Source organism: Apostichopus japonicus, chromosome 9 (genome assembly GCF_037975245.1).
Source record: "Apostichopus japonicus isolate 1M-3 chromosome 9, ASM3797524v1, whole genome shotgun sequence".
Taxonomy (NCBI): domain Eukaryota; kingdom Metazoa; phylum Echinodermata; class Holothuroidea; order Aspidochirotida; family Stichopodidae; genus Apostichopus; species Apostichopus japonicus.
This window is the reverse complement of record NC_092569.1, coordinates 30,412,850-30,429,197: the sequence shown is the minus strand read 5'-3', so window position 1 is coordinate 30,429,197 and position 16,348 is coordinate 30,412,850. Positions and strand designations below refer to the sequence as shown.

Genomic DNA, 16,348 nt, shown 5'->3' with positions numbered 1-16,348 from the left:
TAGTGTAGAATAGATCATACCGTACATTTCACGGTATATAATATGTATTGTACTAGTTCATGCATGTTATAAAGTGTTGGTTAGTAGTATCACTTCCTGTCCTTTCGAAACTGCTTTAATTTTGCCTTCCCAACCAAAAGCAAAGTAACTTAGCTAACATAATCACTCATAAAGGGTTCTTAAACATATGGATGATATCAACCAGAACAAGTAAATCAGCATTCCTACTCTTTTTATCGGTTTGGTAGAATTGACATCACAACTACGCACAATTACAAAACCTTCGATCATAAACCACACTGAACGTAATAAAATTAAAACGTAGCACGATACTCGTTTTAAAAACCAAATACATTAAGAGTTATTAAATTGCAATATGACTGCTGTCCTTGGAACTAGAGACACGATAGTCGATTAGTATACAATAGGTTTTATGCTTTATTTATCGATGCAAATAGCTACAAATAATATTAAGTTAGATTGCGCATGACCACTAGCCTTATTAACAGAGAGGCCAATGTACAGCATTTCCTCGTATGTGTTGTACCTATAATCCAAACCATATTTCAATTAAAATTATGGATTTAATGGACATCCATACCACTACTGCGGTCATTTCAGTAGGGAGTTGATCACCCCTAAAGAGAGACTCTGTGCCATTTGTCATCTTGCACTTCATCGAATATATTTTTGCGTGACATTTCTACAGACCCGAAATTATGGAAACGCTTTTCAAAGTTTGTTTGACTGTTTTGACGATTTGCAACTCGTTTGGAACAGAAAGGGTAAGTCTTTCTATTATTTAAATTTTTTAATATTTTACCACTGTTTCGAAAATAATATAAGTTGTGTTGCTGAGCTAACTCTGTTTATTTAAAATGATGTGACAAACTGAAGTAACAACTTTTTTCCATTTAATAGGAAAACATCGACAAAAATACCGGATGAAGTTCAGTTTTAAAGGCCTTCAATTTAAAATACTTCGAATTTTTAACCTTGCGAAAGAACAACAGTGTTTCGACATATAACAACACGTCTTTAATTGAACCACACATACTGGAAAAAAAAACTAACTTAGATCAATTGGTTTTTCTATGCCTTAATCAAGTATTCTCTCATATTTGCTCACATGTAAAATACTAAGAAGAAAAGCTCATTCATATATACATCTTAAACGAATTTTGTTACACACCAACTAATAAAAGTCAATCAAGTTGCGTGACATGGCCAGGAAAAAGTAATCTCTTTTCAAACTATGAGTATATCGCTCTCCACATATCCTTTACAGCACATCAGTGCACAAGGTTACCCTCTAATAGCCAAGCCCACCTTTCTGAGGTGCATATCAACACGTTACAAAATTCCTTCATTTCATCAATTATTGAACTTAATTAACAAGTAGATTAATCAAGTTTATAAATTCATGTTCCATAATTTTTGCTACAAGTACAATAACTAACACTTTGAAATTCAATCATTTCAGCGATAACTACAAGCTAAACTATAAAATCCAGTTATTTCTAGATTCATAAGTGAAAATGTATCTTCTTGTTAAATATCCAGACATAGGATTCCCCATCGATACAGAGCGACAGTCGCTACTTTTTGTATGGTTATGTGTTTCTAATGTTTTTTGTTAATAATACAACGAATAACTTGATTCCCATTTGTTTAAAGGCAACTTCCTTTGTCAGCTCTGTTATTTTGATATGATTTCCAAACAGGCTCGTTAGTGCTTGTATTCGTCGAAGTTATCATTATGTATCCATCAAAGCAACATCTGCGTTGGCTAATCTAACAACAAAATATTTCTATGTCATAATCCAATCAGAAAGATGCCTCAATTTACTTCAAATACAAATAGTCAACAGTTGGGTAACTACTGTAAACAAAACTATAATGATAAGGTATATCCTTTAAATAAGATACATACTTCAAAGGGTGGTAGGTCCGATTTAATTTCATCAAATTTGAAACAATGCTCATTTTTAAACTTGATAATATTTCTGCAAACTATCATCCAAATGCGAAATTTGCAGCTTTAAATTTTCTCAGGGAGCACCTAAATGTTTACTTCCTTCACATGCTCATCGATATCACTTTAAAATATATCATTATTTATGTAGCAATTTTGGAAAAACAGTCTGCAACAAGGCATTAGGATATTTTGAAATGCATTTTGAAAAAACGTAAACATAAAGATCACTAATTTGGATATGTACATTTTCAAGGAAACAAGGTTTAATAACATTAATTTAAATTAAAACTAACTAGTAATTATAATAACGATACTCGGCTTAGTTAACTTGATAACAGCAATTGTTTTAAACGCAATTTTTATAGATCATGGATATAAGAGCAGAGGAAATGTAAGACATTTTCATTTATTTTATTTAACATGATAAAGTTGTAAAGAACGTCTCCTATCGCATGCCTTTCTAAGTGAAAGTTCAATACGATTGATATCATAAGTAGAGATCAAAGTTATTTCCTCTATGAAAATATCAAAACGAGAAGTATAGTAACACTTAACTAGAGGTAACTCCTCTATACTCAGACTTAATGTCCTATAACGATACCAAGATAAGAGGAAACTTGAAAGAAAGTAAATGAGATTTTAGTAGTGAATGGAGTTAGTTGAGATATTTTGATATATCCTTACCTTAAAATAAAAAGTACAAAAAATGTGCACATCCCAAAATATGCTAATATTTCTATCAAGTAATTAATGCAAGAAACAACAAAATAAATTTATGTGTAATTCACTTTCATGAACATTGCACTTTTTGAAATTTCTGTTTTAATTATCGTGAGTTAGAATGAAACACCTATAAAGTATTGTTTGTCGAATGTGTGAGACTTGTTTAACTGTTTAAAAATGATACTGTTTTTTACGAACATGATCTTTGAATTGTATAAACTAGAAGATTTAAAAGACTGAAAGTCGCTTTCCAATGCCATAGACGTTACTTATAAGTATAAGTTGTTTTATAAGATCTTATAAATTGCCATTTTGGTAACATCTGAATTACCTCTTCGAGTCATTCGAATAATGTAAAATAATCATTAGTTTTGTAATTGTGACCGATGTGAAAGTCTGAGGGAAAATAATAGTTATTTTCATAAAATAATACTCAAAATAAAATCGTAGTAAGATGTTTCTTTAGTCTTTGAGTCCAGACAACTAGTCACACAAAAAATTGTTCCAAAATACTTAAATGCCTCATCAAATAAATAAATTTCACTGAAGAATTGTATGTTCTCATGCATTAAATCAGTTTGTTACATTGTAGTTTTTAATATAAGCTATATTCTGGAAGAAAAGCAAAAGGCAAATCCTCTATTTTATCCTATCATTAGTAAATAAATAAAAATAAAGGTCACATAACTAGCGGAATAACTTAGTGCAGATGCAGAAAACATTTCTAACACTTTAAAAATAACCTGATGCTCATTCTGGTTGCTTGCCTTTAAATAATTATGCTTTTCAATTTTCATTACAATGGTAAGTTGATTAGGAATACCTTAATGCATGTTTTATTGTTTTGTCTTTAGTTTTTTTTTCTTTTTTTTACTTTAAATTTGGATAAATCTATAGAAGCCAAAAAAAACAAAAACACAGAGTATAAATAAAAATATTTTCAACAAAACGTATATTAAATTTTTATTGAAAATCTTACTTTTGACATGATCCAATTCACCAACATTTTAATGACAATCCAATGTGATGATTTTGTCTATATCTGGATTATAACACGTTAGGTTATTGTGTAAAGAAATTAAATATTTTATGTATGTATATATATATATATATATATATATATATATATATATATATATATATATATATATATATAAATATATAAATACAATTGTGAAAAAAAAAGTATTAGGTGATACGTAAAATCTGGAAATACTTCAAGGAAAGAAAGTTTTTCTCTAATTTATTTGTAAATTATCTAATCACAAATACCGTAATTTACATTGATTTTCACATAAGATACTCCATAAAGTCGTGACGATCATGTAAAGTTCCTTGTATTTGACAAACTAGGTAACGTTTAATAGTCTCAATTTGAATACCGGAATTAAATATAAAACCTTCGCGAAGATATTCTCATAAATGGCCAGATTTCCTATAATGGGACCACTGAAAATGTACTCTAACTATAGCATGTTTGTGGTTGGAGTAGTCACCGATCCCCACCCACACTCTCCCTATTCACTGTTCTCCATCCCTCCCTCCCTCCCACCGACTTGCACCTTCCTTTCATGATACCATGTGGCTGGTCGATGTAGTACAAAACTTAACGTTTCGTTTGTCGTTTTAAAGTAACAGATAACATAATTCAGTATAGAAAAGGAAACTCTCCCTATATTTAAGAAAACCCATACATGATAAACGTTTACAAATTAAACAATATCAAATCTATTACACTGTATTTAAATGTCTCTATTCTAACACGTTGCAAAAACTAGAAAGCATTGTCATAACTCTACTCCATGTATGGTTATAATTCGCCTGAAAAACTTTCGGTTTACTGATGTGTTTAAAGATATCTAATTAAATTCCTCCATTTGATATTTTGTGGCTATCGTTCGAACGAGTAATGTATACAAGAAATATACGACTTGCGTCACTCAACTTACGGTGACAATAAACTACAATGGTTTATACAAATAGAACAGTAACGTCTCATACAGTGTAAATCATTGCTTCCTTAAAGCATTATCGACGATACAAAACTTTGGCTACGTCCCAAAACAATCGCCTTTGACCGCGTTATTATCTTTGTAGAAATGATACCATGTTGTGTATTTTACCTTGTTCGCAACAACAATTACATTGTGTAATTATTTCGATTCTATTGATTTTATTTTCATGATTTAAGGTCAAGGTGGTTTGATATCCTTGTATCAAAGGATCATATTCTTCTGTAAACCGTAGAACGTTTTAAGGCTATATTGACATGATGACCAGTGTGCAGACAAAAAATCAAGAATTTGATAAAGACGAATAAATCAGAGAATTCTTAACATTTTAGGAAAGAACTAAAGAGTGTTGTCTTGTTTATACAGAGATTTGGAAATTCTATACAATATGTTTTTTCTTGACAGATAACATCGTAATGTCATGAAATTTGAACTGCCATATACTCGTCTGTTCAAAGATGTCGGTATTCAGAATATACCAAACAAGATAAAAAATGTAATTGTTTAAGGTGCTATCGACCATTCTTACTGTAACAAATTTAAAGCCGACTACCTGTAAAATTCTTACTACTTATGGTTCTATGGACTTATTATCATTGAAGGACTTGTCTGAAAGAAAAAAACACAATTTAAATTTCTTTGAAAGTTCCCCCTTTCCTTTTGCACTTTTTCTGGTGAAATTCTATATTTCGTGCAATTGTCATCATTGTCATGTTATAGAAAATAAAGTTTTTAAGTTAAATCATCTATTTCCCTCTATATCAGGTAGCTTTCTAGAATTAACGTTCAACAAAGATATCTTAAATTCTCTATTTCATAACGGACTGGTGTATTGTATTATAGGTTTACTTTTAATGCTGTGGATTTTTAAAGAAACTGACAAAACCATTAAGACAAAAATTCTCTTCAACTTATTGGTTGCTGTGTTCTCACTACGTCACACCTTATAGCTTAAAATTAAATACTGATCCCTACAATCCCGTCATTTATTAATTACGCTTCATGCTTCTAATTAGTAAGATATAAAAGTCTATGGCTAAAAACTTACCTTACAAGTAAATGGAACCTTTCACTTAGAGTTCATTTTGTTCATGTTTGTCTTTGTTCTTTCACGTTAGCTTACATATCATGTGCCAGAGTAGCTGTAAAACGGGACAATGTCAATAATCTAAGTCTTCCCGGAAGAAAGTTGTAATATAAAGTTTAACTCTCTAAGTGTTTATTGATGTTTGCAATACCGGCGGCATATCAGTATCGGTAAAAGTTAGCATCATTGAAGATAACGGAAAACTAACATTTAACTTTTTTTCCCCACAAAAAGCCAGTTTCCATTAATAGCAAGTGGCCAATATGCCGAACAGCTGGTCAAACAAGCATGACGCAAGTTCTGAAAAATACTGACCGATCTAAACAGACCAGTCATGGACATTTACCGATAAAAAAATCATCAGTCTATGTCGCGCATTAAAGAAATTGTCACCAGTCTGGCTGATGTATTATACAATTTTATATTCAGGATAGTAACTTAACTTATGTGAATATATGTATATAACTACAATAGTAACCTATCAGTCCTCCGCTGAGAATAAATGTTTAACACGTCGAAAACCCCTCTTCTAAATCATTCCAAAAATTGTGTACATTGCAATAGCTGCAAAGAGTATCATGGATGCCGTTTGTTAAAACATCAATGACTAATGAAAAGATTGTATTTTGAGAGTCAAGTTTGCGTATCACATTTTTTTGCCGATTGGTTTACGAAATATTTCAAACACGAAGCACTTGCTAATTTTGGCTAGACTTAGTTGTTAGTATAGCCGGCTGATGGAAGTAAATAAGTGTCTACAGAAATTAGACAATGTGTAAAAGTAAGCTGGCCTGGGGATTCGATCCTAGCAGGATCTTCTTCAAAGGCTAAATGACAAGTAACAGTAACAGAAGCGACAAAAACACACACGAAATTAGACAATCAAAGAATATCTTTTCGTTTTCGTTCTGATAAACGCATGAACTTACCTTATAAGTAAAATGACCCTTTCAAATCTTAGAGTTTCGTTGTGCACGGTAAGTATCAAGACACGGTAATCTTAGAACAGCTAGGACGATTTAAATGATCCCTAAGTGTTATTAAGGACTGATAAACACAAATGCGTTACAACATTTGTCTGTAATCTTCTTACGTCAAAATATAACTTGAACAAAGAACATCTGTCTGCATTAAGTAACAAAGCTGTCTAGGGAAGCAGTCAGCTATTGCCTTTGTTCTTTACGTGAACTTACGTATCATGTACCAGGATAGCTGTTACACCGGAAAATATCCCATTAATCTAAAGCTTCCAGGAAGAGAGTTGTATCCTGTAAGTGATCATTGACCTGTAAATCAGCTACGGAATGTAGACAAAGATAAAACATCAATACAAGTGGTGATCTGGAGAATTTACCAAAGTTTATATCGACTTAACTTGTTTTAACCTCACATGTTTTGAACCAGTTTGCGAATTGTTCTTTCTTTCCCTCGAACTGTTTTTATAAGACATTAGCTTTAGATTTAATCTGATCCTGCTTAATGTTGACTGCATCAATCTGTATGTCTTGTAATGTATTAATTAAAAGTATTTTATTACACAGGGAATCGTCGGTGCCGACAGAAGATCTTCAGGTAGGTGTAGTTGTTATGTTATATGATTGACCTTATGATAAGAAGTAACCTCAGTAAGCTATATCACTTATGTATTATAAATGTTAACACCTCAGTTGACCAACTTGAATGGCTGGAAATGTTGGTTCTTTAGTGGTCGCTCTAAACGTTTTTTTTTTTTTTTTCAATCATGTCACCATTTCCGAACATCTATTATGAAATTGATTTCCTCTGAGTCGTATATTTTCGATCTTTTCATGTCCAACGTGCTACATCGATATTTTTTCATGTACGTTTAAGGGAATTTGACTGTTTTCATTAGTCTTTAACTACTGATAACTACGAAAACATCTGATTCAAATGGTCTTTGAATCTTATGTTATCGTAATTGTTTCAAAACAGTTACATCTGAGATTCCAACCACGATTACCTTATTAAATTTAATATTATTCGCGATATCTTCCTGTATACGGTAGTTGAGTAATAATTGGCATAAAGGATAATCTATTATCTTAACTCGCATAGTAACAAAAGCCATGTTTATTACAATTGGCTCAGAAAGCTATTTTCGGTAACTGAAATGATTTTTCAATCGCGATAAAATGTTCATTTGTATTACCTTTCGTCCAGATTTTACATACTTTGTTTTTCAACAACCTGAGTATCCGAGAGATTGCACTGAAGTATCGAATGCATGTTCCTCAACCCACAATACATCTGGAGTGTACCTTATTAAACCAGATGGCTACCCGGAACCGTTTGAGGCTTACTGTTATAATGATCTTGATACTGGTGGATGGACGGTATGCCATAATTGATAACTTGATGTCCCCTGCTCAACTTTAACCAGTTTTGAACAAATTTACTTCAATTTTGCCTACAGCAATACATAGTGATGTAAAAAAATCCTTTTTTTCAACTTGAATCTTTTTATCGAAGCAAAATTTGAATCAATTATTTTTATACATTTTGAAATTAAGTCCAGTCTTCCAAAAAAAACCTGTAAACCTTTAGCCTACATTACAAATTAAAGTTATACATATAATTTCTATTTTCTGTTAGAAATGTTAGCAACAAATCACATTGCGGTAGGGAACGAATAATTAATATTTAATAACGTCCTAGTTAACGCTTAACTTATTTGTTATTCGTCGTAGGTATTACAGCGCCGAAGATCGGATTCCGTCAATTTCAACAGAAGTTGGGAAGATTTCAGAAATGGCTTTGGCTTTCTAGGAAGTGAGTTTTGGATTGGAAATGAAAAAATTGCCTTCTTAACAAATCAAAAGCGGTACCAACTGCGAATGGATTTTGAGAACGTTGCTGGAGATACTTACTATGTAACATACGACGAGTTTCGTATCTCAGATGAATGGGAGGATTATCATATATCTAGTTTAGGTACATTCGAAATATCAGATGGTAAGTGTCTTTTACATTCTTATTAAACATAAAGCCAAAATAACTCGTTTTTGTTTATGAAATGTCGAAAGTAAACGTGCATAAACTGAAAGGTTCATTCTGAGAACGAATTTATCTTTTGGTAGTAAAATTGACATGTCAAACATTTTCTTAGCTTGAATAAACTGCTACAATACATATAGTACGAGTATACATAGAGTATACCAGCGAGTACAACGTTGCTAAAATTCATATAGTAGCGGTTACAACATGCAATGATATATATGATATGCTGAAATATTAATATTGCATTAGTATCCATACTAGATTTCGAAAAAGCCTCCATTAGCTGAATTGTGATTACGCACTTACTACATTACTGCTTCGTTCTCAACACTTAACTTGGTTCTGAACAAGGAACCGTATCTAACATTTGTACAACAGAATGTTTACACTTTAACAGGTCCGTCTCCCAGTTTGATCAGAACAACCAACGTTGTTATTAATAATCATTGTTGTCAAAAAGTAGTAGTATAGTAACTCCGAGGAAACTCGGAAACAGAAGTAAGCTATGACTATATGGTTTCAGACCAGTTGTGCAACAAATTATGGAGTATCATCTCGTAATGTTGAATAAATATTAACATAAAGTTGAATAAGGAACAGCCAGTACCTGATTTAAATTGTTCTGTATATATTCGAACTGTTTCTGAATGTGTGTTTTTTCCTTTAACCTTCAGATAAGAATGACATGAGAGGGTAGAATGACAAACCTTTTCTTTCTCACGTCATATTCTTCGTTTCTCTATCAGGTTCATATTATTTACATTTTATTATTTCCTGTACTCTAGGAATAATTCCCGAATGGTGTCCAGCTAATGAGATATTTAGCAATGAGACCTGTGAGAGGAATTGTGATGACCCTGACTCTTGCATCTCGGCTACATCTCACCCAGAAACAGAGCAATGTGTTTGTGTCGGTGATTATCTAATACAGCAAGAGCGATGTATCCCTCTGAACCAATGCAACTGCTTCGTTGCTGAAAAAGGAGGTGTATTAATGGTCAGTACCGCTTTTTCGGGGCATTTTAAATGCTTTCCTCTTCATTTAATGTTTGATATCTACCTTTTTATGACGAATCCGGAAAGCCTGCGTCATCCGAGTTGGCTTCAACGACCGCATTTAAATTTCTTAAAGGTTCATATCCTTGCCAAGATCAATCGATAGGAAGTTTGTATTGACCACACACTGTTGAAACCCTGTACATTTCACTGTGACAACCGCAAATTGATGAAAGATTTATTAGTATTTTCGCTGAATATCTTAAATTAGGACGACGAGTTTTACGTCAATTCAAGATGTACACTGAGATCAACTTGTAGGAACAACCAGATTATAGAGGCGAGTTACCAGTGTAGTGATCACGCAACCTGTGATGAGAGGAACGGTGTACGTAAATGTTACTGCAATCAAAACTACCAAGGGGACGGAGTGACGTGCACCCACAACTGCTTCGTTGCTGCCAAAGGAAGTGTATTAAGGGTCAGTACATTTCTTTCAGTACATTTTAAATACGTTGCTCTTCACGCATTGTCCATATTATTTCAATCAAACCTTCAAATAGTTAAATTGTCGATTATCGCTATACATTTACAGTAAACCGATTGGCGTGTGTATCGCGGTTTAGGTAGGGACCATGGACCCCAATTCCGTCGCCGGTGCAGGCAAACCTGTCAGTCGATTGATGTATTACATTAAGAAGGGATTGATAATACTACTCATACGGATGTGCATTCCCTCATAAATGTTACAGAAAAAGTAATGATTTACTTTTGAACCCAAAGTCTTGCGATTAGAAAGAATTGTAGCTTAAGTGTTAAGTTGAAATAAACCTTTGAATGCATCATGTTTTAGCTACTTTTTGGTTTTAATGGCGAATCACTAGATCGAATATATTGAAGTTTGCTCCAAAAACCTCATAAAACTTTCCTAAAGTTGATACCCTTTGCGAGTTTCTGCCAAAGGAAGGGTAGTGAGGGTAAGGTATTTTTAATGCTTTGCCTGTAATTCATTTAGACCTAGCGAAAGTACATAGCATGGCAATGCAATTATGATACTCCCAGCACGATGAACGTTACCTAATATATTTAAAACGCTCATGACCGTATATTAGTGTTAATCCAGTGTGTCATCAAAAGTCGCTAAAAATGTAAAAAATTAACATATATTTTACTAACTTTGGAATATGTCGTCTTACATTTATCTTTCCAGGAAGGTGAATCATACATTAATTCTGACTGTTCCTTACGGACAACTTGCAACAGTAATGTACTTACAAGTGAGAGTTACAGTTGCAGTGCAGACGCAACCTGTGAGGAGCGAAATGATATCCGTAGATGTTACTGTAACGAATGGTTTGAAGGTGATGGTGCTACATGTACTCGCAGTGGACCGAGAGATTGTTCTGATCTTTACACAGCGGGTAGAAGAAATAATGGAAAATATACCATTTATCCAGTTGAAAGCTTCGGGTTTGAAGTTTTTTGTAACATGTCTAGTGGGGGATGGACAGTAAGTTTTAGCCATTGACAATCAAAAGCTTTCCCATGTTAAACTAAATGTTTTCTCATATGACAGGCCTTCGTTCACTAACATTGGAAGTGAATTATAACATTATTTAATTAAATTAATCCATCTTCCTATCAGTTTAAACAAATCGGGTTATTGACCTTCACCAATTAATTTATCTTACTTATTGTAGTACAATGAGATATTCCATACATTACTTACTTGCCATCTATAAACTAATTGATTCTCTTTGTAGATTTTGCAAAGACGTACAAGTAGTTCCGTCAGCTTTTATCGATTCTGGAATGAGTACAAAAATGGGTTTGGAATTCCAACAGGAGATCATTGGATTGGCAACGATAAAATATACAAATTGACAAACCAAAAAAACTACCAACTTCTAATAGAAAAGACAAACAGGGAAGGATCAACATACCACAGCCAGTATTCATATTTCAGAATTGGTAACGAAAGAGAGAGATACCGACTGTCATTGGGTGGCTACAATGGAAATGCTGGTATGTATTGTGCTAAATGTCAACCATACGTCTTGTAGTTATTACGTCATATCATTCTAGCATAACTACCTGTAGTCGTAATCACACTCTTGGATTTGTACTCGTACATATACTCAGGTCATGTTATACATCTAGTGTATATACTAATGTCAAACTGTATTAGATGTCGAGCTTTGAGTCCCGTGCGCATTGCTCATCGTACAATTGCTTTACATTGTATTACGTGTTGGTAAAATGATATATTGTTGTAACATCATGCTATATCATATCAACCACGCTGTTATATATTTAATAGCGTCTGCTTCCTCGCATTTTCACTATGATCTTGTCGAGCTTATAACGCAAGGGAATAATAACCATTCTGGAAACCTAAGAACTGCTGCAGCATTTCAACTTACTTTGTGATTGAAATATGTTATTAAAAAGTGAGTTCAATTAATTTCTTTAAAAACGACTTTATCATTTCCAAACAATGGAAAATTAAGTTTCATTTGTCCATGCAATATTTGTTCATAACATTGATTGAAAGGCCAATGATATTACAATAATAACAACTAAAGTATCAAATAATTCGGACATTTTTATAAAGAGATCAGTCGAGACGAATTGTATGTGTTACATTCTTAAAGAGCATTTCTTGCAGTATTTCTTATCGTTAGAAATGTTTAATCATATGGTAAACGTGTTTAATCATATGGTAAACGATTAGTTTGTTGATATCATATTAAATTAATCCGTCAGTATGAAATATAAGACGTTATCACGAGAGAAGATGATGACATGAATGATACAATCAAACACTTTAATTCTTTCACTCTTATTTGAACACCTAGCATATATTGAACAGTCAAAACTATACATTTTACAAAATGCCGAATGTGAACACTTCAACAAATGCACCTTTTACATTTCTGTTAATCTGTCACTCACAACTATATTATTAATTATATTTGTCGAAGGGAAATAAATAATAATATAAATAAAATATTGACATTAAAAAATATATGTTCATATTTAACGATGTTTTCAAATGAGGTCACAGACGAATTGACAGAATTGGAACCGCTCCAGTTAAATGTGCAAACTTGACTCCTTTGTTCAATATTGTAAACTCCCTCACGATAATTTAGAACTCGTATATGAAACCACCAAAAAATATAACGTAAGCCCAACTTAAACGAACAAAATAGCAAACGCAATTATAACCGACAACTCTAGCAAACGAACCTGAAATGACTTAATAATGTTCAGTATATATAAAAGGAAAAAACTTCGTATTTTACAAGAAAATATCTTCATTCAGTATTTGCTAATTTCATTCCAGGTAATAACGCTATGGTAGCAAATTCCGGATATCGATTTAGTACGCGAGATCAGGACAATGATGGATCGAGTACCTTTGATTGCGCAGAAAAACACCGAGGTGTCTGGTGGTATCCAGACGATAGTAATACGGGCTCTACCAGCCACTGTTCTGCATTCAGCAACCGCGTAGCTACAGGTGGCTACGATTACTCTGACTGTGGCTGCTATTATTACTGTTATTATTATGATTGTAATTATCGTTATTCCTCTTGTTATTATTGTTATTATTATGATGGCCGTCGTGAATATAAATGCTATAATTGTGATGGCTGTAGCGGTTGTGAGAATTATAGATGCTGCCGAAACAAAAACCCCGTCTATGAGACAACTTTCTATTCCTGCGGCTACTCCAATCTCAACGGTGACTACTGGTACAACGATAACCGCGGTATCTTCTGGACGAATCTTCACGGTTCTGATTGCGGTATAACAGCAACAACAATGAAAATACGGCCAAGTCAATGATCAAAGTAGTGGATTTGAAGTCTTCAAGGTTACAAGGACAGGAGACGGTTGGCGATATAATGACATATATTAAACAAGGAAGTACATATCGAAGCTAGTAGAAGTTTGCGTATTTGAAAGATGGAAGCGAAGGAAAGAGACACTAATTAACCTTCCAATGCAATACTATGTTATGGGGCAAACTATCAAACGACGGTAAAACAATTTAAGAGGGGTACAACAATCACAGGAAACTCGATGGCATTCGATAATATGTCCAGAGTTTTCAAAATGGTATTGAATTCGATTTTTTTTAATGTTATCAGTTATGATGTCACTGAGAATACTAAGAAGTGATGCAAATAAAATATATTAAAAAAAATACATCAGTATACTGACCAGTAATATTCCTTTCCAAAAGTTGCGATTATATTGAATAAACACAAGTGACAATGTTATGACATCGCCTAACTATGAACGATATCTTATACGTTTCGATTTACTTTTTGGGTTGTTTATGTAATATGTTTGAGAGAACAGTTCTACTGCCAGAGTAAAGCGCAATAGTTTATGCAGAAAGAACACAACCAACCGAAATCACCAGAATATGTGCCTTCTTATTCATGAATCAATATCCGTACAGTGACACAACTAGATGATACATTTGCTTACGATAATGAAAGAAGCGTTTACATGCACACAAAGTTGATCATATATAACCAGGGTTCTGGAAGACTCCTCTAATTAGATATTTGCCAAAGGTACGTATTCAACCAGACTCACTAACTTACCATTAATCTGCATAACTTCATTCTTTCTCACTCATCTCCATGTAAGAATATGATGTAGTGATTGTTCATTTTGTCATCTGCTTGATTGTCCCGACTATAGAAATGATCGTTCTCCGAATTCCTAGTTAAGTGCGATAAACACCTGATCATCCCCACGAACCCCAGCATTTAAAGCGTACTACTGTGTTTGAAATATAACACATATATTCCGACATGAATCCCCTTGAGACTTACAAATTCAAAGGAGAGTGTCATCTTCAAGAATTTCACAGAAATTGGAGGGCATATGTGGGGAGCTGGTGGGGGGGGGGCACGGGATGACAGTGGCCTATGTATTCCGTCTCCACATCCCTGGTATTCAACAACAGATAATGGAGTCTTGTTGATTAGTCAAAGAACTTGCGGGGTTCATCTTTAAGATTACAACAATGTCAAACACGTTATTTTCAAAGTGACAAAAGGTACACTTTGATTTATGGAAAGTGGTCCTTTGTCGGCCCTGAACATTGGATCCTTAGTTTTTCTTTCACAGTACTGGAAAGAGAGTGTCGCACCATTTTCGACCCTGTGGATAATTCGTAAAGAGGGCAAAACTACAAGCCAGACGAGATGAGTAATATAAGAACACATGGAAATATATAACTTACCTTGATATCGAAAAACATAACAAATGGATGATGTAAAACTTGCAAAACATTTTATTAAACGAAGTTTTGTTATCGCTTGAAAACCGTGGAGTTTCCCTCTACTTTCATTTTCCTGAATACATTTCAGGTAATTTCTAAATAGGAAGGATTGAAGTAAAACTTGAGTTAAAATCAACAAAAACATTCAAAAATAAAAAGGAAACAAGTGCGGTCTTTATAAATATAAAGAACAATTGTTAGAAAACATCAAATAAACAAGTTTAAAGTGTAAACAGATTATAAGAAAGGCTCTTCTGTCTATATTTGTCACCGACAGCAACCCACCCGCTCTTTCCAGCACCTATACCAGTGAAATATGACTCGGATCTCTCTGAAATACCAAAGCTTTGTGTTTATTTGTGGATGCCAATTACTACAACGAAAAGAAAATACTATTTTAAATAATCAATGGTTGCTTTTCCCTTAATATTTTCAAGCAATATCCAATAACCTAGAACAACTATTATAAATGAAGAAAGAGATACATAAAACTGACGTATTATCCTTACCGTCATATAATTGCTGGTTCGTATGGACAGAATTGCTATCAATCAAATATTGTTGGTGATGTATATACATGTTAAAAGATTCGGTAGTAATTCTACTTCAAATCGGCTGAAAAAGAGAGAGAGGGACTGTGGATGCAACGCCGTCGCACCATTTAACTTCATCAGCCCAACATTCTTATTTTAACGTTATACGTAGACGGTGAACAGCTACCATGGAAACCGTTACGCCCTAATTATACGGTTGATCGCTACGTAATGGCCTGCTTTCGGGATTAAATAGTATAATCAGAGACAAAGGCAATCAGATCAGTCGTAGTGACTACGCCAAAGGTTACCCGTTTTATGCCTTTGAAATGACACCTGACCTAGCTAGCGGAGGCCACTTTAATTCCGTAAAAGGATAATGTGCGTCTTGACATGCAATTTGAGTACGCCCTGAGCAGAAGTGTGAGCGTGCTTGTATACGCTGAATATGACGTTGTGATAGTAGTGGTTAAACTTGTAACGTATTAATAGACAATTTACCCTCTTTTCTAGAACCGTCATTAATACAAAACAATTAAATAAAAGAAAAACCGGGAAGTAATTGGGTGGCAATTCTCGTTAGAGTTGAGCAAATTTTTTTCTTTTACTCCTTTGGACGTCTTATTTCTGGCATTTCATATTGCCAGAATCATTTTAATTAGAAGTGTGCGTGGTTATCAGGATTCAATT

At 33.6% G+C, this 16,348-nt stretch overlaps 1 protein-coding gene and 1 long non-coding RNA gene across 5 annotated transcripts in view; one reads left to right on the top strand and one right to left on the bottom strand.

The window, feature by feature from the left end:
• The window catches only part of LOC139973421 (uncharacterized), a 30,124-nt gene extending 23,166 nt beyond the window's left edge, over nucleotides 1-6,958 (bottom strand). For 2 of the 3 annotated variants that reach the window (XR_011795207.1, XR_011795205.1), the window contains exon 1: nucleotides 6,730-6,958. This is a non-coding gene — a long non-coding RNA (uncharacterized lncRNA). Of the gene's footprint in view, nucleotides 1-5,761; nucleotides 5,856-6,729 lie in introns of all 3 variants that reach the window. The other variant, XR_011795206.1, reaches the window with a different exon arrangement.
• LOC139973402 (uncharacterized) lies at nucleotides 705-14,148 on the top strand. 2 transcript variants are annotated; one of them, XM_071980055.1, is made up of 9 exons: nucleotides 705-785; nucleotides 7,342-7,372; nucleotides 7,982-8,154; nucleotides 8,509-8,773; nucleotides 9,604-9,815; nucleotides 10,086-10,295; nucleotides 11,025-11,324; nucleotides 11,578-11,839; nucleotides 13,164-14,148. In XM_071980055.1, the coding sequence occupies exons 1-9, from the start codon at nucleotides 720-722 to the stop codon at nucleotides 13,667-13,669; spliced, it is 2,025 nt and encodes a 674-aa protein (XP_071836156.1). In that variant the 5' UTR covers nucleotides 705-719; the 3' UTR covers nucleotides 13,670-14,148. The 2 variants fall into 2 exon arrangements, with proteins under 2 accessions (XP_071836156.1, XP_071836157.1); XM_071980056.1 differs by lacking the exons at nucleotides 705-785; nucleotides 7,982-8,154 and having other exon boundaries at nucleotides 7,135-7,372; nucleotides 13,164-14,147.
• The last annotated feature ends 2,200 nt before the right edge of the window (nucleotides 14,149-16,348 follow it).